Source organism: Apium graveolens, chromosome 7 (genome assembly GCF_009905375.1).
Source record: "Apium graveolens cultivar Ventura chromosome 7, ASM990537v1, whole genome shotgun sequence".
Lineage (NCBI taxonomy): Eukaryota > Viridiplantae > Streptophyta > Magnoliopsida > Apiales > Apiaceae > Apium > Apium graveolens.
In genome coordinates this window covers 433,800-459,954 of record NC_133653.1, presented here as the reverse complement: position 1 = coordinate 459,954, position 26,155 = coordinate 433,800, and the positions used below count along the sequence as shown (strand labels likewise).

Below are 26,155 nucleotides of genomic sequence, written 5' to 3'. Positions count from 1 at the left end.
TAATAGTCTAATCTACATTTTTATTAATCTTAGTTTTGTTCTTAACCAGCATTTGTTCAAGTACATACCCATCACTACAAGAAAAATGTCCGATGTTGATGTCGGTGATGTCTATTCTAGACATCGGCAGCCTATTAGACATCGATTTCTTTCAGAAACTGTGATGTCTATCAGATGTATATTTTATTCTTTCACATAAGCATTTACACAATAAAAGTGATGTATATTAAATTATTAGACATCAGTTTTGTTACAAGAAAATTGATGTATAAACAAAATTAAAAACCTTGCAGTCACAAAACATCTGTCCATTGCACCATTCATAAAATACATTCAACTAATTGTCATTCAACCAACACATCTATCATCATCAATACACTCTAGCACGGTACATATGATAGAAGTTGTAAGAAAACTAAGAATCCAACAGTTTGAGCTGGTACGTCGTTCGGGACGAAACACATGTAGTAGCTTGGTATGCGATGTCCTCTGCCTTATGTAGAAAGGATCTCAGTTCTGATAATTATTCAAAAAATCAACCAGCATCTCTACATTTGGTGTATCCCAACTTAAACTTTGGCCAACGTCTATAAATGAAAACCCCACAATTTGGTATTAGGTAACACCACATCAAATACATACAAAAATAAATCTTTACATGATTTAAGAAATACATGTCTTTCACACTACAATGACACAATATCCAAGCATTAAGTGGCAACTAAAACTTAAAACGGAATAGCATAATCACTTAAATACGAATATGAAATAACTAGAGTACATGTCTATTTTAAATTTTACAGTCTATGTCATTGCAGAAAAACAAAGCTGGTCCCAAGAAACACATTATGAATACATTATGTGCACTAGCCAATTATTTCACAACCAGCAAGATTTCTACAAAATTTGAAGTTTTACATACAAAATAATTCCTCCATTCAATTCTGCCAGGAAACACTGAACTTGGTGATTCCTTCAAATATTTCTTATCAAAATATCATCATAGGCCCATAACAAAATGAAATGAAAATGGGTACATGAAACTAATTTTAAGTGCCAGGGTCTGAGGAGATCCTTATTGGTTCACATTACCTGGGCCAAACTAACAAAATGAACTTTCATGTATTTTTAACTTCCTCTATGTTCACACCAATATATGAAATTTGAAACTTTTTTCTTTGTAAAGCTTGATTTTTTTAAATTTAATTTATCTACAGATTACTAGTAAGACAAGCTTATTTACAAGTATGTCAAATAATTTAAATCCAAATCTTATAAATTGACATTAGAATGTGTATTAAGTATCAATCATGTTTTTAGAAGAATTATTATGTGTACTCTGGTGTCAAAAAATAAATAAATTATGTGTGTACTCTGTAGTTGTAAACTTAATACTTGTAAAGGTTAATCATCTCATGCAATCTAGATACTTCATATTTTTAGAGAGTTCTCAAGTACACTCAAGTATGATCAATATGCCAGCGTCTATAATATGCCTTATGATGTAAGACTTTCAATAATTATTAGTGTATTTTATTGGTTAGTCTGAGAGTTATTAATACTGTTTATTTATATAATTTGTATAGGTTAACAACTGAGTGCTTCTTATAATACCATAATTAGGGGGATGGAGGGAACAAAACAAAATTCATTCAACACAAAAATTCTGCTAGATATTGTAAGCAAGAACTAGACAATTCCAAACAATATTTACAAGGATAATATTAAATGTTACAGAGAATAAATACCAGTCATCAGATATTCGAGTGGGGTAAATGCTAGGTTAGTTCTGTAACTCTTTCCATCTCTACTATTCTTCATCAACCCAAAGCAGGAGAGTCTTGGATTACAATCCTGTGAAATGATGAAATACAATAACATTAAGTTAGTAAAACAGAAGCACCAAGGTATAAAAGGTTTAAAATGACCAAAATAATCCTAACAGTTTAATTACGTCATGAAAGACTACCCTGTAAGCATTAAGATCATGGTACAGAGCAGGTCCCTTCATTGTACAATACTCAAGAGCTTGTGCAATATTTAAAGCAGCCCTACATACTTATAAAACAAAACCGACATCTATTTTAGATTAATATGTCAACACATAGATTGAAGAATTTCACTGCATAACTGATTTAACATATATAATTCTAGTATCCTACCAAACATCTATGCTTTTCTTAAACTATTGCAAATACATAATACAGCTTTTGTTGTAGTGCCACAAATTTGATGTTGTGCCCCAAGATTGTGAAAGATAAAAAGAGATTGATAAATGTTAGATACATCTATGATTTACAGACTAGACATTTAATAATTCACATCTTTCTAAAGGCTAAAAAATGCGGAAAATGTTTTCTAGGAAATGACATTTACATGAGAAACAAACGAACCCTCTAAGTTTAAAAAGGAATCAGCTATACATTGACACAGATGATTAATAACCCGTAATACACTGCTAGGAGAGGAAGCACCATGAGAAATTGGTATGGCCCTCCTACCATCAAGCTCGTAAAGTTGTCGTGCAAATCATCATATAATAAGTTGGATAACTGGATAAATAAGGAACTTGTAGGCAGTAGGCACTATATTGTTTGTGGAGATATTCAAAAAAATTCATGTATGTGGTGATGTGTGATTCAGAGAGAAAAGGAGAGAATGAGAGATTCACCATCCACACACGAGAAGCATATAAAATGAGTGTTAACATCATATGGGCCTGTACATCAAGAGATCATGATAAACGAAAACAAGTACAATCGAATAACAAGGTATTGCAGAGTCAAAAATGCAAGATATAGGGTGAAAATATAAAAAAGTATGCCACAAGAGAAATGGTAGCAACAAGCATTTAAAGTTCTTGATAAATTAATTCTTATTCAGAATATGATGCTTATAATAAATACAATACATTACAAGTAGAACCGCAATTTAAAAATTAGGGTTTTGATTAAAAAATCCAAAATTTAAATAAGCTTATAAATGTTAATCTACTATAGTTATTCACTGAATTTGGGTTCAAAATAACCAATCCGACCAACCAACCGACCTTATCCACTCATCAAATTGGAGTTTGAAATGGCCAAATTGGGAGGAGTACTTGAGAGGTAAAAGCCCAGAGAATAGAGTTGAGTAATTGGGTGAGTAGAGGACCAGATTTAGGGTTTCTAATTGTGAGATTTGAGAAAGAGAGAGAGAGAGAGAGAGAGAGAGTTAGTTGTGAGAGAGAGTTGTGAGAGAGAGGGAATCTAGAGAGATGATAAGAGAATGTTTATTTTTAGTTGTTATTTAATGCATCTGATGAAAAGAAAAATGGGTAGGGAGGGATTCAAAATTTGGTTAAAGGGGGAAATGAATTTGGGAGGTCGCGCGTTCATTTTTTAAAAAGTGAAATTAAGACATCGGTTTTTAAATAAATGATGTCTTAAGAATAAAAAGATATCGAATAAATGCGGGATGATGTCTATTATCCTTTAGACATCAGTGGCATCAGTGACCGATGTCTAATGTGTGATGTCTATTAACATTTTTCTTGTAGTGCATTCACACTTATCCAGTCTAATCTTCGTCACTTGTTGATCATCAATGACATTCGGAATTATAATGGCTATTACTTAATGGTTCAAACTTTCTTTTTCAGTTGGTTATGTCCAGAATAGGACACTTAAACCTCTACTTGGTGGTAAATTGGATCCAGAAGCTACTGCTGTTAATGAAAAGCTTCTGTCTAAATCTCTTGCAAAAATTGAAAATTTTTGGCTCAAAGGAGACGGTAAGTTTCTGCTGGGAAACTTCCAACCATCAATTGCGGATCTCAGCTTAGTATGTGAAATTATGCAATTACAGGTAAATCTTATTTTAACCTTTGCTAATATTGTTTTCTCGAGAGAAGCCCGACTAAAATTTTAGGAGCATTATTAAAAATTCAATATACTAAAAAACTGAAGAGCAGTGTCTAACATATTGTTGTTGAATTTAGCTTGTACCTGAAAGTGATCGTTACCGAATATTAAGTACATACAAGAAAGTTCTGCAATGGATTGAAGATACCAGGAATGCAACTAATCCATATTTCGATGAATTACATTCATTTATCTTGGAACTCAAAGTCGTGCTGACAGTAGACGGCTCAGTAGTTGTAAACGAAGTGACTAAGCAGAGTCATGCAGCGCTATCCAAGTTGTAGGGACGAAACACCTGTAATGTGGTCTGTGAATCTCTTTGTTTAGAGCTCAGTTTTACCAATTGTTGCAAAGGAATGAAATAAACAGTCAAGTTTAGTATTATGCAAGAACAGATGCTCCTATTCCGAATAAAACTTGGGGTTTGATGTTTACAAATTCATTAGAATTATGGCCTTATTCTCATAATTTGGGGAGAAAAGACCCAAAATCTCACTGATGTTATAAAATAGCCTTTTATATCACTCACAAACGTGATATTTAGTTGCGTTTATAATATATACAGAGCTAGCTCAGTGGTTAGGTGGTACATTTTGGAGCTCTGTGTCCTGAGCGATGGAGGTTCAAATCCCATGGATAGCAAATCAATTTTTTGAACTAATACTAACGCAAGTAACAATGCGCTGGCTTTGCACAAACGCATCAAAAGAATGTGTTTCATAATTAACGCAATATTAAAGTGCGTTTTTTGATTTAATTCAAAAAATAATAAAGATAATTATTACCATTGGACTCAAGAAATATTTGTGTTTTTGTGCTGGATAAGAAACGCAAAAAAATATTACGTTTTTTAGTGATATAAAGGGCGCCTGTGAGATTTTGGATCTTTTTTTCTCAAATTGTGATACTAAGGGTCATTACCCAGCAGAGCAATCATATATACTCTTTTATGACACTAGGTCCAACCTATTTTTTGTTCTGATCTTCTATGTTAATAAACCTCGGATCTTCCATCTGGTTAACTGAGTAAGAAATCTAAGTTGATACAATTTTTTTCCTAGGGTGAATTCCCACCAGCATCATGAAAACCCATATTTGCAATTTGTTAAAAAAATTTAAAATATGAACCTCTCGGAAAAGCCCACATTTCCGTTTTCTTGATTCATAGGTACATTTTCGCAAACATGTTGAAGGCTGTTCCGTTTCTTGGTAGAATATTTTTCATGGGTTGTTGGGTTTTGATCATTACTTGGTCAATTTATAAATTATCAATATCAATATTAGGATTTAAAGCATTGTGTGTATGTGTGTGTGGTAAGGACTATGATTGAATGTAACGATGGTCTCTTGGTATTTTGCTATAAATGTTCGATCTATTAGCAGAAAGATGTAAGGGATTGCGGGATAAAAAAACAAAGGAGCTGAAAAAAGAAAAAAATACGTAGAAGATTGACGGGAACTGCCAAGTTAGACAACTGAGATTTTGCTTTATATAGATATAAGATACAGATTTTTTTGATGTTTTATGCATATTTTAACGTGAATAAAAAGCATAACTCCACAAATTATTTTTAAAATTCTTTTTTCTTAATAAAAGTATATATATTAAATTTTAATTCAAGAAAAGAAAAATTAGAAAAAATATGTGGAATTATGATTTTTATACATCTTAAAACACGCTTAGAAAGTCAAATGGACTTGTATTTTGGAACAAAGGGAGTATTTAATTCTCGTTGCATAATTTTTATTTACTTAAATTTGATTCCTTCATTAAGTTTGGTTTATTTTGAGAAATTATCAAAAATGCTAGCAAAAAATTGAGTTTCTTTATAATTTTACTGTTTGTTTAAAAAATATTGGTAAAAATGCAGTTGGTAGTCAAAATTAATTAATTTACTTTTACGTTTTTGTGAAAATAATTGAGGTTGTATTTGTATTTGGTTATAGGCATTACAATTAGTTGCAAACTCATATTTTTTTTAAAAAAAGTAGAAATTTGTATATTTTTTCTACATAAATAAAATTCATATTTTTCATAAAAAATTCACCCAGTTTTTTATCTTTATTTGAATCAACCAACAAAATCGATAATAATAAATGGGAAATCAAACTAACCGGCAATAAGATAACTCAAGTGGACATATACGATTATTAAAAAAAGCACGGGACATTAAAATTTAAGTCGAATGGGAACAACTTTTTCGTAAGAGAAATGCTCGGGATCCCAATTTTTTTTAAACAATGATGTGTCATGCATAAATGATAACTTTCTTTAATAATAATATGAGATCAAGTGTGTTTAAATATAAATCTCAAATCAAAATTTGAAAAAAAATTGGGAAAAATATTCGATAAACCTAGCATTAGTCTTTTGGTAAAGCATTTTGTTGGACTTCAAGGAACTATGCAAGTTAAGCTAGGAAACATTGTTACAACGCAATTTTCTTAAGGAATGTAAATGCAACGGATGAAAATCCTTTGCCATGTATATATAGAAGAATCACTGTTTCTTATATCATCTACCAAATTTTGTTTCTCTCAAGATTATTGTCCAATAAATGTCATTGGACATTAAGCTGCTCCATTTACATTCCTTTTCTTGATCAGGTGCTTTAATTATTCCTCATCTTAATAAAAGTGAATTGCTTTAATAGATATTTGTGTAAATGTGATGGAAAGAACTTAAGCCGGAAATGAGTCAACGATAAACTATTTGTGTCAGGTTCTAGATACAAAGTGAATATACACCTGACCTATAGTTTAATGCTTTCAGATATGCCTTTGATTTGATCGAGTCAAATTACAAGGTCTGGGTCCTTTAGGCTGGTACAGGAAAACAATTCTGAATTTATGGATAATTCATTGGTTGTAAACAATATGTATTCTGATAGGGTATAAGAGACCCGACTAGGATTCAACCTGGACCTAAAGGATACCAGGCTCGATCGATGGACCGAGACCCCCCTCTCCCAGAACAAATCAAATGGAGAGACCAGGCCCGGGTCCATCCCATGACCCGGATCTGGATCCAACCCGGGACCCAGACCACCTGCCTACCCGGATCCGGATCAGGGCTAAGACCACCATGAGGGGGGTCCCAATAAACACATGCACATCCCGCAACCCGCTAAGGAAGGGTACGTGGGCACGTTATTGTGACAGCTATCAACAACCAACACACCAGACAAGCACGGCGCGTGTCAGAAGGCCGTTAGGACACCCTGGAGGTGGTCCTCCCCTCGACACGTGTAAGCAATCCACCCAAGTCAGGCGTCCTCTGCTCCCAAGATCCAACGGCCCTGATTTAGAGGTAACAACCCCTAAACCCTACCTTTGGGCTATATATACCCCCAAGGCTTAAGGGTTTAGGGGTTAGAAAATATTCACACTCTGGCACACTCACTCTCTCATATCCATACACACACACAACAACCTCTCTATTACATATATACCTCTTCGTCCTCTCCAAAACCCTGTTCTTATTCTTACACCGGAGGCACCGTAGGAGCAAAACCCCCCTTCCGGTGATGTTTTGCAGGCGCCCAACCAGCAGCTACACCTCATTTATAACCAGAAGGTCCAGGAATGGCGTCGGACGGAGCCGCCCGCTCACCGGAGTTATCATTTGGCGCTAGAAGGAGGGGCGCTCCATCCTTGGGTCTCGGTGCCTATGGATTCACCTTCATCAGCAAACTCTTAAGAGAGTCCATATCTTAAGCCTGTAAGAACACAAACAACCATACCCTTTCTTGAATATGAATGTTCATTTTATCCACGTTTGTGTGAGCTCATTACTTTAGGCCACGTTTGTGTGAGCCCGCTCTTGTTTGTTAATTTTGGTTGTTTGGGGTTTGATAATATTGATAGTCTTGAAGCCTGGGGTTTGATAATCTTGATAGTTTTAAAACCCAGAACTGCTTTAACTTGCATATTTTTTTTGTGTTCTAGAGGCTGCTGTTCTTGTTTAGTATTATTGTTAGCAAAGCCCAGAAAGTTTGTTTGCTGTTATTCTGGAAATTTTTTGTAATCTTCAAAAAAGCAACCTTAGATCCATATTTGTAACCTCAAATCTTGGTCAGTTGTTTATACAATTGTGGTAATGGCAAGAGCAGGAAAAGGTACAGTTGGTAGGCCATCCGCCAGTACCCAGGTCCAGGATCAGGACTAGTCTCAGGCTCACGAACCTGGGGGAGATCGAGAGACCCTCCAGGAGCAACCATTGACACAGCACACCCCGGTCTTGGAAAGGCTAGTAACACCCCGGGATTCCAAAAATGTCATAGAGCTCAATCAGTATAAGTACACCAATGTTCCAGTTGCAGAGGAGCATATGGCGAACTTAACAAGCCATGAACTTGTTGAAGCAATCAGGCTTTACAGAGATAAACAAGCCCGGCTCCAGATAGAATATGAATAAGATGAAGAGCAAGAAGAGTCCGAGGATTCTCAGCAATCCAAGAGATCTGTCTTCGACCGAATTGGAGCTAAGGCAAAAAAGAGTCAGAAAGAGCCTAGTAAGAAAGAGACAGAAGCAACCAGAAAGAAAAAGTTGGAAGAAATCAGAGAACAGATAAGAAAGGAAGAAGAGGCAAAGCTTGAGCAAAAAATTCAGAAAAGAATGCAGCTGGAGGAGGTGAGGCTTCTAGCTAAAACAAAAGGCAAAAGAACTCGGAGGGACCCTACCCCTGAGCTCATTTCTGACGACGAAGAGGAGGGCCAGAAGGATCTTAAAGACATGATTTATGAGATCCATAGAAAAATGGAGAAAGATTCTGGGTTGGAAGTTGGGGCGACCCATACGCCCTTCAGCCAATCCCTAGAAGCCATCCCTCGACATAAAAATCTCAAACATTACAACTTCGACTCTTTCGATGGATTGGGTGATCCGGAAGAGCACCTCAACTACTTCGAACAGATAGCTCAGATATATTATTACAAACGACTTAATCAAATCCAGATTCTTCGCCTCGACCCTAAAAGGGGGGGCTTAAAGATGGTTCAGCAGGATCCCATCAAGAAGCATTCACTCCTGGAAAGAATTCAGATGAGCCTTCCTTAAAAGATTCAAAGCTAATAAGACACATGAAATGCATATGTGTCACCTGGAAACAATCCGCTAGTATGATAATGAAGAACTCTCAACTTATATGCGGAGATTCCAGGAAGCCATCAACAAAGTCTCGAATCTTGATGAAAGGGAGGCTCTAAGCATATTTCGAAGGAACCTAGATCCAGAACACAATGAGAGGTACATTGTAGAGTTGATAAACAAAGAGCCACAAAGCCTGGTCATTGCCTACTCTATGGCAGCCCGGTTCATAAAAGAAACAGACGTTCTCCAGGCGATGAGAATGACTCGGAATGGAGGATCCAGGAACAAATCTTCTGATGACCGACCGAAAAGGGGTTACCATCAGGAGAAAAAGTTCAAACAAAGCAACCAAACCCAGCAGACAAATGTTGTACAAAACACTCCAATATTCCAAAGATTGGGTCCTAAGGCAGAATCCAAAAGTGATCCCGGTCCACCTAGGCAAGCAAGAGAGCCTAGGTAAGAGCCAGAATGGACACCACTAAACAGGTACCGGGAAGAAATACTGAAGGAGATCAAGGGAAAGTCATTCTATTATCCTCCAAAGCCAATGCAGACTCCCCCGGAAAGCAGGCCTTACAACAGGCAGTGCGACTATCATGAAACCAATGGGCACAAAACTGAAAATTATCTCTCTTTAAAATACTGCATTGAAGATCAAGTCAAGAAAGGCAACCTGAATCAATACATCTCCCAGGAGACAAACCAGAGAGAAGAAAGGCAAAGGAAAGGTAAGAATGTAGTAAATGTGGTCCTAGAAGGGTCACACTCTCCCCCTAGGAGCCCGGGCTCAGGAGATGAAGTGTTCTCCGTCCAATTCTACCCGGAGATGATGATCACATTCAGCAACAAGGATTATGAAGGGGTCAACCCGAATCACAACGAAGCCTTGGGGGTAACACTTGATATTTTGACAATGAAGTAAGAAGGATGCTGATAGACAATGGATCTTCAGTAAACATACTCTTCAAGTATATTGTGGACAGGATGAAGCTTGGGAGCGTAAGCTCCAATGAATGCCAAGAGGACCCTCTGTATGGGTTCGGGAACAACTTGGTCCCGATCCAGGGAACCTTATACTTTCCAGTCATATTTGGATCGGCCCCAAACCAAGTTACCCATGTGTTAAAGTTCTATGTGATCAATACTCCCTCATCCTACAACGACATAATCGGGCGCTCAGCCCTGACCAGGATCCAAGCAATCACCTCCATATCACACTTGAAAATCAAATTCCCAACTCCAACCGGGGTAGGAGGAATCAAGGGAGACTATGAGGTAGCTGAAAGATGTTATAGCCAGACTCTGGTAATGGCTGAAACTCATCAAGACAACAAGAGAAAGGCCGTGGTACTTCGGAAACAGCAAAGTATTAAGAAACATCGCCCCCACTCAAGGGATGATGCGATAAAAGAAGTTCATATCATAGAGTCCATCTCAGATCCAAAAGCAACCAAACCAAGCTCAGAAGAGCAAAAAAGCAACCAAGTCATAGAAGACTTTGCTGTGCAAGCAACCAACCCTGAAACAATTGAAGTAGGGGAAAGCAACCAAAAAGAGATGACAACCAAGGGTCAAATCTATATGAAGAAGAATTCAAAGGCCCGGATCCAGCAATTGGTATCAAATATGGATCAATCCAAGATAGAGGCCGCTATAGAAACGAAAACTATTCTAATCAGTGCAAGCGATCCTTCCAAGAGGATAAAGATAGGGTCCGGGCTCGAGGCTAATTTCAGAAAAGACCTGGTATCACTACTCCAAGGGTACTCTGATATATTTGCTTGGACCCCAAGAGACTTGCCCGGGTTGAATGAATTCATAGCAATGCACAGCTTGGATGTCAATCCCGAGAGGAAACCAGTCAAGCAAAAGAGAAGAAATTTTGCCCCAGAAAGGCAGAAAGCAATTGATGAAGAAATTGAGAAACTACTCAAAGCTGGAATAATATGCGAAGTCAAGTTCCCAGAATGGTTGGCAAGTGTTGTGATGGTGAAAAAAGCAAACGGAAAATGGATAATGTGTATCGACTACACAGACTTGAACATTGCATGCCCCAAATACCCCTACCCCTTGCCAAATATTGATAAATTGATCGACGCAATATCCGGCCACGTAATGCTAAGTTTCATGGACGCCTACTCGGGGTACAACCAGATAAAGATGAATCCCAAGGATATCCTAAAGACAGCCTTCATCACCCACAGGGCGGTCTATGCCTATGTAATGCTGCCTTTCGGATTGACTAATGCGGGAACAACATATCAAAGAGCAATGAATAAAATCTTCAAAGACCAGATTGGAAGGAACCTGGAATCATATGTCGACGACATGATTGCAAAGTCTACAAGCATCCCCGGGCACATAGAAGACCTGAGAGAATGCTTCGACAACTTGAGAAAATACTCACTCAGGCTCAATCCAGAAAAGTGCACATTCGGAGTAGGAGACAGGAAAATTCCTTGGATTCATGATAAGCAATCGAGGAATTGAAGCCAACCCAGAAAAGATAAAGACAATCCAGGAAATAAAACCTCCCAGAACACAAAAAGATGTGCAGAAGCTAGCAGGGTCACTGGCCGTACTCAGAAGATTCATCTCAAAGTTAGTTGAGAGATGCCTACCCTTCTTTGACCTATTAAAAGGAGCAACCAACAAGAGAGATATTAATTGGAGCCCAGAATGCCAAAGCGCATTTGAAGAAATTAAAAGGTACCTTTCTCAACCCCCTGTGTTAACCAAAGCCCAACCTGGGGAGCCCCTATCCCTTTACCTATCAGCAGGGGCCCTGGCAGTTGGAGCAGCCTTGATCAGGGAAGAGAATGGAAAACAGCAACCAGTTTATTATGTGAGCCAAGTGCTAAAAGATGTGGAGACCCGATACCCGAGGCTAGAAAAATTTTCTTTTGCCTTGGTCACAGCATCCAGGAAGCTCAGGCACTACTTCAAGTGAAGGGAGATACGGGTTGTAACTAACCAACCCTTAAGGAAGATAATACACAAGCCAGATATCTCAGGAAGATTGGTGAATTGGGCAGTCGAGCTGAGTCAGTTCAACTTGAATTTCATTCCAAGAATAGCAATTAAAGCCCAGGCTCTAGATGATTTCATCATAGAATGTAATTTCTCGGAAGAAGAGCCCGTGCACATGAGCATTGACCCTGAGAGAAACACTGATCAAGACGTAGGAGCCTGGGCTCTCAAAGTTGATGGTTCTTCAACAAACGAAAGATCAGGAGCCGGGCTCATCCTAAAGAGCCCCGAAGGATTCACAATCCTAACAGCCATCTCCTTTGGCTTTTCAGCAACAAACAACCAAGCAGAGTACGAGGCCTTGATTGCAGGGTTGAAGCTAGCAAAAACCCTTAGGATCCAGGATCTCAAAATCTTCAATGACTCCCAGATCGTGGTAAAGCAAACAAACGGCGAGTACATAGCCAAGGATCCAGTTCTAGCCAAGTACCAGGCCCTGGTCCAAAGCTACCTCGCCTTGATACCAAAAACTCAAATCATCCAAATCTGCAGAGAGGAAAACTCATAGGCCGATACACTATCTAAACTTGTTCAAAATTCATCAGACTTGGATTGCTCCGTCTACTTCGAAGAATTGCAGAAACCAAGCATAGAGTCTGAAGAGGTCATGGAAATAGACAACAGCCCGAATTGGATGACTCCATTCATCAACTACTTGGAGAAAGGAGAGCTCCCGGAAGATAAAGGGAAGGCTCAAAGGTTAAAAGCCAAAGCTGCAAAAATTTTCATTGAAGAGGGTATACTCTATCGCCGGACCTTCTCCTCCCCAATCTTGAAATGCATAGGCCCGGGGGAAGCATAGTATTTTCTGATGGAGGTTCATGAAGGGATATGCGGAGATCATATGTCCCCAAAGGCCCTAGCTCACAAAATCATAAGACAAGGATACTACTGGCCAATTATTCACCAGGATGCAATAGACTTCATGAAAAAGTACAAGGAATGTCAGTTATTCAGCAATGTCACCCGGATGAGCCCCGTCCTACCCTCCTCAGTCTTGTCACCAATCCCATTTGCTGTATGGGGAATTGATATCATGGGACCCTTCCCCAGGGCTAGAGGAGACCTCAGGTACTTACTAGTCTCAATTGATTACATGACAAAATTGGTAGAAGCAAAGGCAATGAGAACAATAAACTAGCAAGATTGCATCAAATTCATGGACAATATTCTGATGAGGTTCGGTATCTCGAAAGTACTGGTCTCAGACAACGGGCCACGGTTCGTTGGTTCAGAATGCGAATCCTACCTTCAAGAATGGGGCATCCGGCACAAGAAGTCATCTGTAGCCTACCCTCAAGGGAATGGCCAAGTTGAAGTAACAAATCGAATACTTCTCCGGGGGATCGAGAAGAGGCTCAGGGAAAGCAAAACCAAATGGCCAGAAGAATTGCCTAACGTACTATGGGCATACAGAACAAGCCCCCGAACAAGCACAGGAGAAACCCCCTTCAAAATGGCTTATGGAACTGAAGCTATGCTACCAATTGAAGTAGGATCCCCCTCCCATCGAGCAATCAACTTTGATGAGATAGAAAATGAGGAGGGGCTCAGGACAAATATTGAGCTAATTGATGAAGTCCGAGACCAGTCGGTGGCAAAAATGGAAAAGTATAAAGAGAAAACCAAAGAGCACTTCAGCAAGAAGTCCCGGGTCAAAAACTATCAAGTTAGAGACTTGGTCCTTCGACACACGGAAGCTTCAGATCCCACCAACACTGGAAAGCTAATGCCAAGGTGAGAAGGCCCATATAAAGTCAAGGAATTTCTAAGGCCGGGAACATACAAGCTCATGAACATGGATGAATCTGAGATACCAAATACATGGCATGGACTCAGGCTCAAAAAATTTTACCAGTAAAGGAAGCAACAAAAAGCAGCCAAAACTTGTAGCCTATGGCAAGCAACCAATCTATGATCCTATATTTTGTATGAAGAAAATTTTCAATTCAATGAAAAGATTTTTCCTTTCTTAGAAAGTTATTACTTTAAAATTACTAGTAAACAAAGCAAAAAGCAATCCGGATATAGTTGCAACCAGGTTCAAAGCAAAAAACAAAAGCAACCACTATTTGCTTAGAAAATTTCTAAGTAATAGAGCAATCATCAATCCGGATATGGTACCATGCCCAGATTGACAGCAAATTCAAAAGCAAAAATCAACCCGGATAAGCATTCGAATCCGGGTTAAAAACAACCATTATTTAGTTCATAAAGCAAAAAAGTAAACATCAACCCGGGTGGATACCATACCCGGATAAGCATTCGAATCTGGGTTGGAAACAACCGTTATGTACTCATATTTTCTAAGTACATAAAGCAAATAAGTATACATCAACCCGGGAGGGTATCATACCCGGATTGAAAGCAATTTCAAAAGAAAATATCAAAAATGATAAGAATTCGAGTCCGGATTGATATACTATAGCAAAAACAAAGTCAACCAGGATAAGGCTTCATACCCGGAACAACCCGGATATAAACCCAATCCGGATTGGGGGCCTCAGCCATAGCCCGGATCAAGAGCATTTGTGCAAAGATCCGGACAGCTCATAAAAACAAAAACTGCAGATAGAAACAAAAGCAAATTTTTTTACAACTGAAGAAAAGGTCAAGGCAATGACAGTAAAATTAAAAGCAGAATCCGGATCACCATCAATCCGGAACAAGTTCAAACATTACAAACAACCCAAGTTCAATTACGAAAATCACAAATCCTAGTAAAAGAAAAATTACAGGGTTGGGCCCGAGAAATTTATCAAGGCTGGTCCGGATCTAAAGGAAGCTGGGGGTGGGGCCGTCGTAGGGTTCCGGTTCCCCCTGACCCTGCTCAACTGCAGCCTTCGCAGCAAGGAACTTCTGGATGAAGCTCTCCCAGGATGCCAAGGGGTCGGTCTTGATATGACGCTCAGCAACAACCCAGGATCTGCGGACTTCAGGAACCCCGACTTGGGTAACCTCAAAATTATAAACATCACTGGCCTTGAATTCGGCAATTATAGCATCCTTGTTCAAGTTTTCCTTGGCAGCGAGTTCAGCTTTGAGCCTTTCTACTTCTTTGGCAAGCCCCTCATCCCGGTCCACAGACTCCATCAGTTTCTCGTTTAGTCCGGTTTCCACCACCCGGAAGCTCTCCCGGGCCTCCTCCATCTCTCCCTTCAAGGTATCAGCCCGTATCTTCTCGATGTTAGTCCGGTTGTTAGCCTCCCGGATCTCAGTAAAAGCAACATCTGAGCAGATAGATATGGCACTCCCGAGCTGAGAAAAGACAAAAAATAAGCCAAGTACATAAAATAATGGGAGGCACAACCCGGAACTAAGAACTTGAAAATTCAGAAATTACCTGCCCTCATTGCTCAGTAACCCTCTTCAAGGCAGCCGCCATGCTGTACCCCTCAACCTCCTCCCAGTCATCTTCGGAAGGGATACCGGATATGAACCCGGCTAGGTCAACCAGGCTCTTTGTCCCTATTTTAATAGGGCCCCCGTCCGGGCCCTTCCCATCCGAATTGCAAACGACCCGGTCAGTGACAATAACTTTTCCGCGGGGAGGCTTCCCCGGGGCGGACTTCCTTTTCTTTGAAGGAGGGTCCTCAGAAATCTCCTGGACAACCAGGTCCCCGTTCAAGGCCGCATTTCCCGGACTGGGCACGTTCTGGGGGGCTGAAGACTCGGCACCACCCTCGGCATCCGCAGATCCGGATCCGGTCCCAAGGGCCCCTTTTGTTGTCTTATAGGCCAAGCCCAGAGAGTTGAAAGCTGCTGCATAAGCTGAAGAAGACATTATCGCTCTGAATGAAGGATTGTAATGCGGCAAACCTGTAAAAGGGTAGAAGAGAACTCTCAGGACAGAATAAATATACTGGACAAAGCAACCAAAATCGGAAAGAAAATACTACAGTAATCCCGGGTCAAGGGACAACAAAGCAAAATGTACTATGATTGGATCATGGGAAATCATTTTATTCAAATAGGTTACAAGCAAAAAAGCAAACTAAATGTTGATCCGGATCATTAGGCAAAATAAGGGACCCGGGTCAAAGGCCAACATTCTATCCAAGCTAGTTACAAGTAAAAACAAAAAGGAACCGTAATCCGGATCGTCAAGCAGGGCGAGGGATCCAGATAACGGGCAGCATAGATTAAAGAAAAACTTACATCCAAGTTGGAAAAGCAATTTATGATTCATAAAAGTATCTCGGGTTGGCTGGAACCCGAGACTACCACAGAACTTCCTCATTTGATCTACCGCATCCCCTTCTAAGATCTCCGGATTGAACTTTGTGTTAACTTCCCCAATTGTAAAATAAGGGAGAAATTCTAAGTCGAAGCCTTTTAACATAAGGATCTCCCCGTTCCAGTATTTCAAAGAGGCCTGGTGCATGACCGGTTTAGACCTACCCGGACCAAAGCCACATTCTGCTGCCCGGAACCTAAGCTCATAAAATGGTTTCTGGTTTGATCTGGAAAGATAGAAAATCTGATGGAACAGCTTGAAGGTGGGCAGGAGCCCGGCCTTTTAGCAGCAAGCTATGAACCAGGTCATAGATTTAATGTCGTTTGGGGTTATTTGCATTGGGGATATCTTGAAAACGTACTTGCACAAATGCTTGATAAACATATGGCAGCGAGGACTCCACCCGGGCCTTAAGTGCTCCATCCAAACCGGAACGAAGCCATCTGAAGGGCGATGGAAAATCCTCTCATGAGGTTCGGGCCACCTCCAAGCTATATCAGGAGTTAACTGAAATGCGGCCCAGATTGCCTTGTCCATATCGCCCAAGTCAGCTTCCGCATAGAAATCCTTCAATTGATAATGATCCCGGCTAAACCCAAATGAAGCAAAAGCCTCTTCCAAAGCACCTTGGTTATACACTCCCGGGTGGCCATCCTCGTGCCTCTCGTATCTAATCCGGGCATAGTAAATGCTATCTTCAAACCCGGGTGGTTTCCTGACAAAATGGTATTTAATATCGGACCAACGGCCTTCCGGGGTAAAGATAACCGAGTTCTCGGGAAGCCGCTTAAACCGGAAGCTAGATATTGTACCCACAGACCCGGACCACTTCTTCACCATTTCGCCCCGGATCTGTTCTCTACCAGAGAATCCGGATCACTCTCTTCGTCAGAAAAGTTGGGGTAGCAGTTATAGACTTTCCTAGCCCGCTCCTTGGTCCGGACCATATACCTATTAAAATGAAGGTCAGTTAGCATGGGCCCTACAGATTTTATTTGTTTTGCTAAGCGGTCTGGATCAGGTACGTCATGTTAGTTTTACCATAACCTAATGATCCGGACCACCAATGCCAGTCCAACCCGGAAAAACATCAACGATCCGGATCATACCAACTATAAGCCAAAAACCATGGACCCGGGTCCCGGTGGCGAGCACCCCGATCCGGATCCGTAGCAACCAAAAACAGCTTGAAAAACCCAAGTCATAATTCTACAAAAACATTTCCCACAGACCCGGATCCTATACCCCCTACCCGGGCCCAAACAAAAACCCTCAACCAAAAACAGCGTCTTTAAGAATCAAACACCAAAACATATGAGTTTTTATAGATGCACACATAAATTATTTGTCCTTTTGTGGTCTATAGTTACTAAGAGTATGTGGTCTATAAAAATATTTTTAGGTACAGTTTTTGGGAAAAATAAATAGATGAAAAGGATCACTATAATTTCTAATATTTGTATGTACTATTTTTATTTTATGCTATTTTATGAATAATTTATGTCCCCGGGGTTGATTTTGATTGCATTGTGTTATTTCCTATATATAATCGCGGTTAATGGTAAAAATGTTTATAATGCTTTCAATGTTGTGCCTGTAAGATGCTTTAAATTCTTTTAATTTTCACAACTGGACTGAAGATTGCGTGGTCTATAGTAACTAAAAGCATGTGTATGGTGTCCCTATAAAACAGAAAACAGAGCACTGTCCTTTCAATTATTTTTTGGGTTAAATGGCGTTTGGGTCACCCAACTGACCGGAAACTTGCAGTTTGGTCATCCAACTCAAAAAGCTTTCAATCACATCATTTTACTCTTAAAATTTTCATCCAGGCCACTCGCCGTTACATTCCGTTAAAAACTTGCCGGAATGCTAACTAAGTTTGCTGACTTGGTTTAAATAAATTCACCGTGGCATGTACAGTCAGCTAATGCAGCATTTTGGTCACTCAATTGGCTTGAAACTTGCAATCTGTTCATTAAACTGAAAAAACTTTCATTTATACCACTAACCATTATGTCCATAAAAATTTGAAAAGAAAACCAAATGAACTGATCTTCTACAACAACGTTAAGGACCCTCCTGTAATATCCGGGACATGTCGTGTAATTATTTTTATCAATAAATGATTTTTATGTGATTATTATGTGATTTTTGGTGAATTATCGGATGATTGGTGTTGTTATGTGGATATTTATATGTGGTAAAGTCTAGGTATGTTAATTTTATTATGTCCAGAATAAAATATAGAGAACTAAGGTATTTTTCTGGTAATTTTTGTAGTATTATATGATTTTATATTGATTTATGAATTATTTTTTGAATAATTACAAAATTATTTTATAAAGCCGGGAATCGTCCAACCTCAAACGTTTTTACGGGTGTATAACCTGAAACTCTTCCGAAAACTCCTTTCTAACCTAATTTGGTAATACCTCACATTTTCCATGTTTTGACTTTTTCGATTCGGATTACGGTTTGACCCGTGCGCGGCCCGATGCAAAATTTTCGATACGATAACCCTTTTTGATAACATTATCTTCGTACAAAGCATTTTATAAAAGCCCGATTTTGATAATTATCCAAAACCTTTGATGCTTATCCAAAACAGGATAATGCTTATCCAAAACAGGATAATGTTTATCCAATACGTTATCCGATAGGATCGTTTTTATAGTTACTTAGCGGCTAAGAAACGTATTTATCGATCCAACACAATCCAAAACGTACTAATATTCCGTAAATATAAATAGCCCTTTTCTTATTTCATTTTACTCGTACAATCATAATCAAACAGTAAAAACCAATAAAACAAAGAGAAAACCCTAATAAAATACCTCGTTCTTGAAAATCAATCGCACAAACGAAGGCGTTATCGAACTCTAATTTGGGCGTGCAATATATCAAAATGAAGCTCTCGAAAAACTCTTTCTGAATCAATCATCTATTCTAGTGCAGAAATCAATGTATTTTAATAATTTAATTATTTTATTTCGAATTATTTATGGATTAAATTAGGAATTTTTGTTCTTGATGTTTTTTATATGATTTGATGGCATAATCATGTAGATCTTTTCTTCCTGGTCATTTTGGTATATTATATGACTAATTTGGAGTTCAATAACATGTTCAAATTGCTGTTTGATTCTCGAATTGAAGAATTAGGGTTTATGTGTTTGAATGTTCTTAATTAAAAATTAGGCGTTTCTTTGTTAGGGATTATTAATGATTTTACTTCCAGAAACTAGGGGTGCACAGAGGTGGGGTTATCAATTTTTTTTCCAGTTTTTATTGGACGTAATGGTCAGTGACTTGAATGAAATTTTTTTTAGTTTGATGACCAAATTGCAAGGTTTGAGCCAGTTGAGTGACCAAAACGCCGCTTCATCTGACTGTACATGCCACGATAGATTTATTTAAGCCAAGTCACCAAGCTTAGTCAGCATTCCGTTAAGTTTTTGACGGAATGTAACGGCGAATGACATGGATGAAAAGTTTTAAGAGTAAAATGATGTGATTGAAAGCTTTTTGAGTTGGATGACACTGCAAGTTTTCGGTCAGTTGAGTGACCCAAACGCCATTTAACCCATTATTTTTTCACAACAATCAGTGTAATCGTCTTCCATGTCAGTTTCCGAAAAAATGGTCTCAAATGTCACTTCAACGCGATATTTAGTATAATATTTTGAGTTTAAGCTTAAAACTCAGTTGCTTATGAGTTTGGGGTTCAAATTTTTGTATTTTTCTATTAAAACGCAAGCCAATATTTGGTTTTCAGCAGTACATTTCCTTTTTTTTATTTCTTTATATTTCCTTTTATCTCTGATTAGATAATATTGTGTTTTTAAACTTAAGACACAATTTTAAGGGATTTCGTATTTTATTCATATGTTAATATTTTTAAATTTAAATGGAGGATTGATGAAACCTAAAATATTAAAAATAATTAATTAAGACACTAAACCCTAGATTAAATTAGGGTTCGGATTATGGTCTAAAAATCCTAAACCCTAAATTCTAAACCATTACTTGGTGTACATATTTATTAATTTATTTTTTAATATTCCTAAAATTCAAAGGGAGATTGGTAAACTCTAAAATGTTTAAAATTATTAGATTAGTTGTATCTTTATTTCAATTTTTTCATATTTTTAAAATCCAAATGTGAATTATTAAACCCTAAAAAATTAAAAAATTGTTGAATTAGGGTCCACACTTGAATTTTAAAAAAATTAATTTAAAAATTTCATATTTTTGAAAACTAAAAAATATGAAAATATAAAATATTAATTAAAAACGAATGAAAACATTATTTTAGGTTATGTTTTATTGTTAAAAATATAACATAAAATATTATTTAGGTCTTGTAACGTGACTTAAAGTGATGTAATAAATTCAAGAAAAAACAAAAAAAAAATATAGTTGAAAAATGTCAACTGAACTGCCATTTTCCTTATTTTAAAAAACGTGACGTGCCTTTTTCTTAATTGATAGCAATTTTCCTTTTTGTTTTCAGAACTGTAGAGATTGAAAATTTAAACAAGCTATTTTTTTAGAGTTTTTCAAATTAGAAGATGTTTAGTAATTTTTTTTATTAAAAAATTAGAAACAAGAAAAACCATTTTTCTTGAAATGACACGAAGTATTTGAATTGTCGTAATAGTGAAGGGAAAGATTAAATAATTATATCGAAAGAGTTTTAAATTATAAAAATAATTTGCATTTACCAGAACATACAATATCATACAAAACAGAACAAATGTCTAGGACTTATGCAGTGCAATTCAATTTCCAAGGACATACTTGTGATATGAGGCTCTGTGCATCTCTAATTAGGATAACCAAAGTACAGACTGAATGTTTGTAGACTTGTTAAGTTAGTTATGGACTCCAAAGTGTAACCATCTCCTTTTTCTTCCCTTAATATAAACAGTGTACAAAGGTTAGTGAGATTAATTGTATCAATCTTGATCCATTCTTTATACTCTATAGTATAAAGTAACTTTGTTTGCTATTCAAATCCCCTCTAATGATACTTATGAGCTAATTTAACATTGTGTTTTTTGTGTTACCTTAGCCAGAAACATGGCGTTGCATTAGGTAAACAGTGTTGTAGCTTGTAACTTTTTTGTCAAAGTGTTACATTAGAGTATTAAAATATATATTCTATTTTTTTAAAAATTAAATATTAATTTAAATTTATTTTTCAAAGATATAAGCTGATATACCAATTTAATAAATGAGATACATGATACACGAATCTTTTATATAACAATTTTTTTAAAATAATAAATTTCAAAAAATTTAAGATAAAAATTTTAAAAGTAATAAAAAAATTAAATAATATAAATTCCCCTGCTTTTGATATGAGCACTAATATACAACTATACAAGTTTTAAAAATCAAAAATATAAAAATAAGAATTATAAATTTTATAAATACAAATAACTAACTTTTTTAAAAATATTAAGTTAAATTTAATTAATTTATTAAAATAATAATGATAATTATATGAATATTACTGGTCAATTCGAAGGGGAAATATTTGGGCTCAAGCGGGTAAAAGTTTAGCAAATGGCCGCCCAATTTTCTCAGAAATTTTGAAAACTTCAAACACTCTCATTTCCTGTCCCTCTCTTGCAATTCCTCTCTCCCTCTCAACATTTTAGATTTCTCTCTCCATATTCTCTCTGGTTAATCTCTATTCTTTTTTCGTATCTCTTTCTGATGTCTTAGTCTCTACCAGTAATCTCTGTTGTATAATTAAGGATTTACTTTCCTAATTAGGGTTCAATTGAATTGGGGTTTCGTCAACTATGGATTTGGTTTTTCAATTAGGGCTTAAGCTTTGCGGGATTATTATTAATTACTGTTCTTTTTGTTTTGTAATTGTAGATGCGGCCCTTATGTTTTTGTCGAGTGAAACTTTGCGTTCGCTCTGGTTCGTTACGCTCGTTGGATCCTTAGTAAAGGTCCGAGTTATGTTGCAAATCTAATTCAAATCTTCTGCACTGCTTTTGGTATCTTCTCTTGGGGTATATATGGGGTCGACAAGGGTAATAAGATCTGAATGTACTCTTTCTATTTTCCCCCAATTTTTTATTATTTTTATTTGTTTGTAATTTGCTGATTTTTCTGTCTTTTTGTTGTCAATCTTATGTTATTTTGTGTTTTCGAGCTCGTATATGGTATAACCTTTGTTAACTGAAAGTATTGGGACCCTTTGATATTCATTTTCACTGATCAAGTAGATGGGAGGCATGAGTCCTTCAAGCATGCGATTTTGGATTAGGATTGGTAAGCAACATCCTTTTTTCCTCGCTTCATCACTTGTCAATTTAATTTAATTTTGGTTTCTTATTATCTATAATATTCAAATTTAGTGTACAAGTTGTGTTTAAGTGGAATTTAGTGTATAAGTTCTAAATTACTCATTTCTTCTGGTTTGTAATATAATTGTATGTTTTTTCATAACTCGCGATGGCTTAAAGAAAAAGGATCATTTATATATTTAGTGTACAATTTGTGTTTAAGTTGGTCAGGGTGATGTACAGGGGAATGGAGTTGGGGCGCACCAAGCGGGTGTGGTCCAGGGGTCGAGTGTGGTGCACGGTTCGGGTGCGGTGGGGCAGTATGGTGGCGTAGGTGGAGTGACTAATTATGGTTGTGCTATATTACAGTAAACACCTTTAATAGCTCGTAATTTTACAAAGCAAGTCAACTCAGTGTAACTGTAATTTGATGATAATGTGATATCTTTCAGTTGATTGTAGTTACACTACCTTTCTAGTTCCAATATTGATGGAACTGATGAATATTGCGAAAGACTTGATGGAAAAGACTCGAAGATTATAATCCTGCTCAGAGAAGGTGGAAACATCTAAACGATTAGCCCAAGGAAAGATGGTGCAGGAAGACACTCTGTTGTTTGAAGATGAGTTGCAAGATGAAGATTACTTTCCAAGTTTGCCTTTTGCTGCAATGTTTTCTTGTTTTAAGGTAATAAGCTATTTACATAAAGCATTCGAAAGAGTAAAATGTCCTTATGATTAAGTATTTCTAATTTCCCGTGTTTAATATGCCACTGTAATTATTATCTGTTTGTTTTTTGTTTTTTTTAATAACACACTCATAGTTTCTTCTTCACTTTGACAAGGTTTGAACCTTAAACCTCCCGTAAAAGGGATAAATTGATACTTCAGGCTTCGAGCTTAGAGCCTTTTGGTTGTTATCTGTTCATTTTGATCACATTATTTCAAAAACTTCCATATTATAGTTTTGTAGCATTTAATATAACATGAGATCCTGCATTTTGGTAATTATTAGAATGCGAACTGTAGCTTGGAACTTTATGTCATCATCATACTCTATATACCATAGAATCCTTTGACTTAAAATTATACTCTAGAACTGTTTACCAGGAATCAAAGATGATACACCACGTGCTACTTGCCCTTTCCCTTCATGCACCTCTTCCTTCTGTATACTGAACTACAACTATTGATATGATTATAAATGGAGAGTTCTATGTATTTGCTATTTCGATGAACTATGTGTGATGGTGATATAAATTGTGCGCAGAAGAATCTGATGTTATGAATCAGCACTTGTCACTATGCTTTTAATGAAAAACTGAAACTGGATTAGCTAAATTTGTAACTAAAGTTTGCAGCTTATGGATAATAGAAAATAGGGCAGAGCTGGAGTTTAAAATTGGTGAAAGTAAAACAACGGCCACCAAAACCAACTCAGCTACTTAAATTCAGTACTAATATGGAAACAACAATGATAACTGTGCATTTCTGCATATATATATATATATAAATATATTAAGTTATATAGGTTTTTATGACCTAAATATTAGTGTAATATATCCAAAAGTATTTAAGCTGTCTTACCTAGTAAGAACAATATTCTATAGTTGTGTATCTAACTATATACTCTGTGTGCCTAATCAGGCCATAGGTTTGAAGGTCACTTGCTTATTATGCTATTGTTCAGAAAGGGACAACATGCCTGATTCTTTCCAGTTGGCTGAAGCAGCAAACAAAGATATTCAAGGTGAGTTGTTTTTTAAACACTTTTATATTTAAGTTAATCCCTTTTTCTATTCGGAGGTGTATTTGTTACATTTTCATAATCCATCGAGGCTCCTGCATGCATAAGATATCCAAATGCATAAGATATCCAAAATTTGACTATATTGAAATATTTTCATACTTTCTATGCATATATGCTCTGAAAAGTTAAGTCGGAATTGTTGTAAAGAAATAAAAGGCAATAGTAAACTAGTGTAACATGTAATACATGTTTTTGCAGCTACTCTCAGATTCAAGCATTTTTTTATGAATCAAGTGGAGTGGAAGATGAGATAGAGGCTTACTTAGATAATTTAGTTTACCTTTACGTTGTGATCAGGTTTTATTTTCTTCTTTTGTGAAAATTTGATATGTGAATGACTTGGTAAATTTATTTACGCTTGATGTCAATGAGATGGTAACCTCTTCCTTTTGCTGGATATGCTCCCTATGAAGAATCTGTTTTAAACTTTAACTTCTAAATTCTATCACATCTCTTATTACTTCAATCCCAGGAGCATTAATGTTGTATGTATATATGCATCAGGTGTGTAAAATAGTAGTTGTTATAGAATATATAAGTACAATACTTTTGCATGGGGTATATATATAGGGTATTGTATGGCCTAACCTTTATTTTTTTCTCATTTCAGCTTTAACGACTATATATTTGTTGATGAATGCATACGTGTCAAGTTCTCGGCAGCTACTAGCAGGAAGTGGAACATGTTTTGGGATGTAGATTAGATGGTTGTATTGGTTAAATTTATTGTGATTTTTGTAGATTGTAGACTGGTTATGAATGTAGTTGAGATTATAAAATTTGGAATGTATTAGATTAATGTAATATATTTTCAAATTTTGCAGTCAATTTCACACTTTTTGATATTAGTTTTTCATTTTTCTTCCTGGTAAATTATTACAGTAGCTTCATAAAGTGTTAGAGTAGGTTGTTCAAAGTGTTACCCTTGGTAAAAATTTGATGCTACCACTGTGGAACTCACATGCCACATCACCACTGTGAACCTACATGCCATGTCATCGCTGTGGGCCCCACTGGTGGGCCCCGTTTTTTTTGGAAAATCTAAGTGCAAAGATAACATACATAATGTGATACTATAGACACAGATTGATGTTACCTTTGACTGCTATTGTAACACAAATGTCAATGTTACACCAGGGTAAACGTAATGTTACCTTAGGGGCCAAGGGTAACTCGAAAAAAAGCAACTTAATTTTTATGTTACCTCAGGTCTTTTGGATGGCTATCGTAACATTATTTTGGCCTGTTGTAACATTTTTTTTGATGTTGCTATAGGCCATTTATGGTGTAGTGGTTTATGATCATCAAAATTGTTCTCTTGAACAAGATAACTAGCAATCTCTTGCGTAACAAGAGTTGTGCTGTTCTTGATATCAACACTAGGAACACTTTCTCGGATGCTAACTTCAAGTTTATGATCATCAACAGAACTAGCATTAATGAGTGGAAGAGGGATATCAAAATTAGGTTGTGCACCAGAAGAAAGGCAATACAGACTATTGACCTTTCTCGACGATACGCATACATGGACAATGTGACCAGAGATAATGGTGGTGGTAGAAGACCAGAGGAATATAAGAATCAAAAGAAGAGTGTTAATAGAACTCCAGAGAGTAACTTGGAAAGGATGAATTGACTGAAACCAAGCTCTTTTGCAGCTTTTTTCGAAGATTTAGATCTTTTCTTACACAGTAAAAGGGCAATTTTTGTTGGCTAAACAAAACTCAAGTTCCATCAAGCTAATTTGCTCGTTTTTTTGGGAAGATATTC

At 37.0% G+C, this 26,155-nt stretch overlaps 1 protein-coding gene across 2 annotated transcripts in view; it reads left to right on the top strand.

Moving 5' to 3' along the window:
- LOC141672096 (glutathione S-transferase T1-like) overlaps positions 1–26,155 on the top strand; it is a 272,410-nt gene that overhangs the window by 2,309 nt on the left and 243,946 nt on the right. The window contains exons 6-7 of one of the 2 annotated variants that reach the window (XM_074478593.1): positions 3,641–3,846; positions 3,980–4,289. In XM_074478593.1, the coding sequence (XP_074334694.1) occupies positions 3,641–3,846; positions 3,980–4,186 (413 nt within the window). In that variant the 3' untranslated portion in view covers positions 4,187–4,289. Of the gene's footprint in view, positions 1–3,640; positions 3,847–3,979; positions 4,290–26,155 lie in introns of those variants that run through there. The other variant, XM_074478594.1, reaches the window with a different exon arrangement.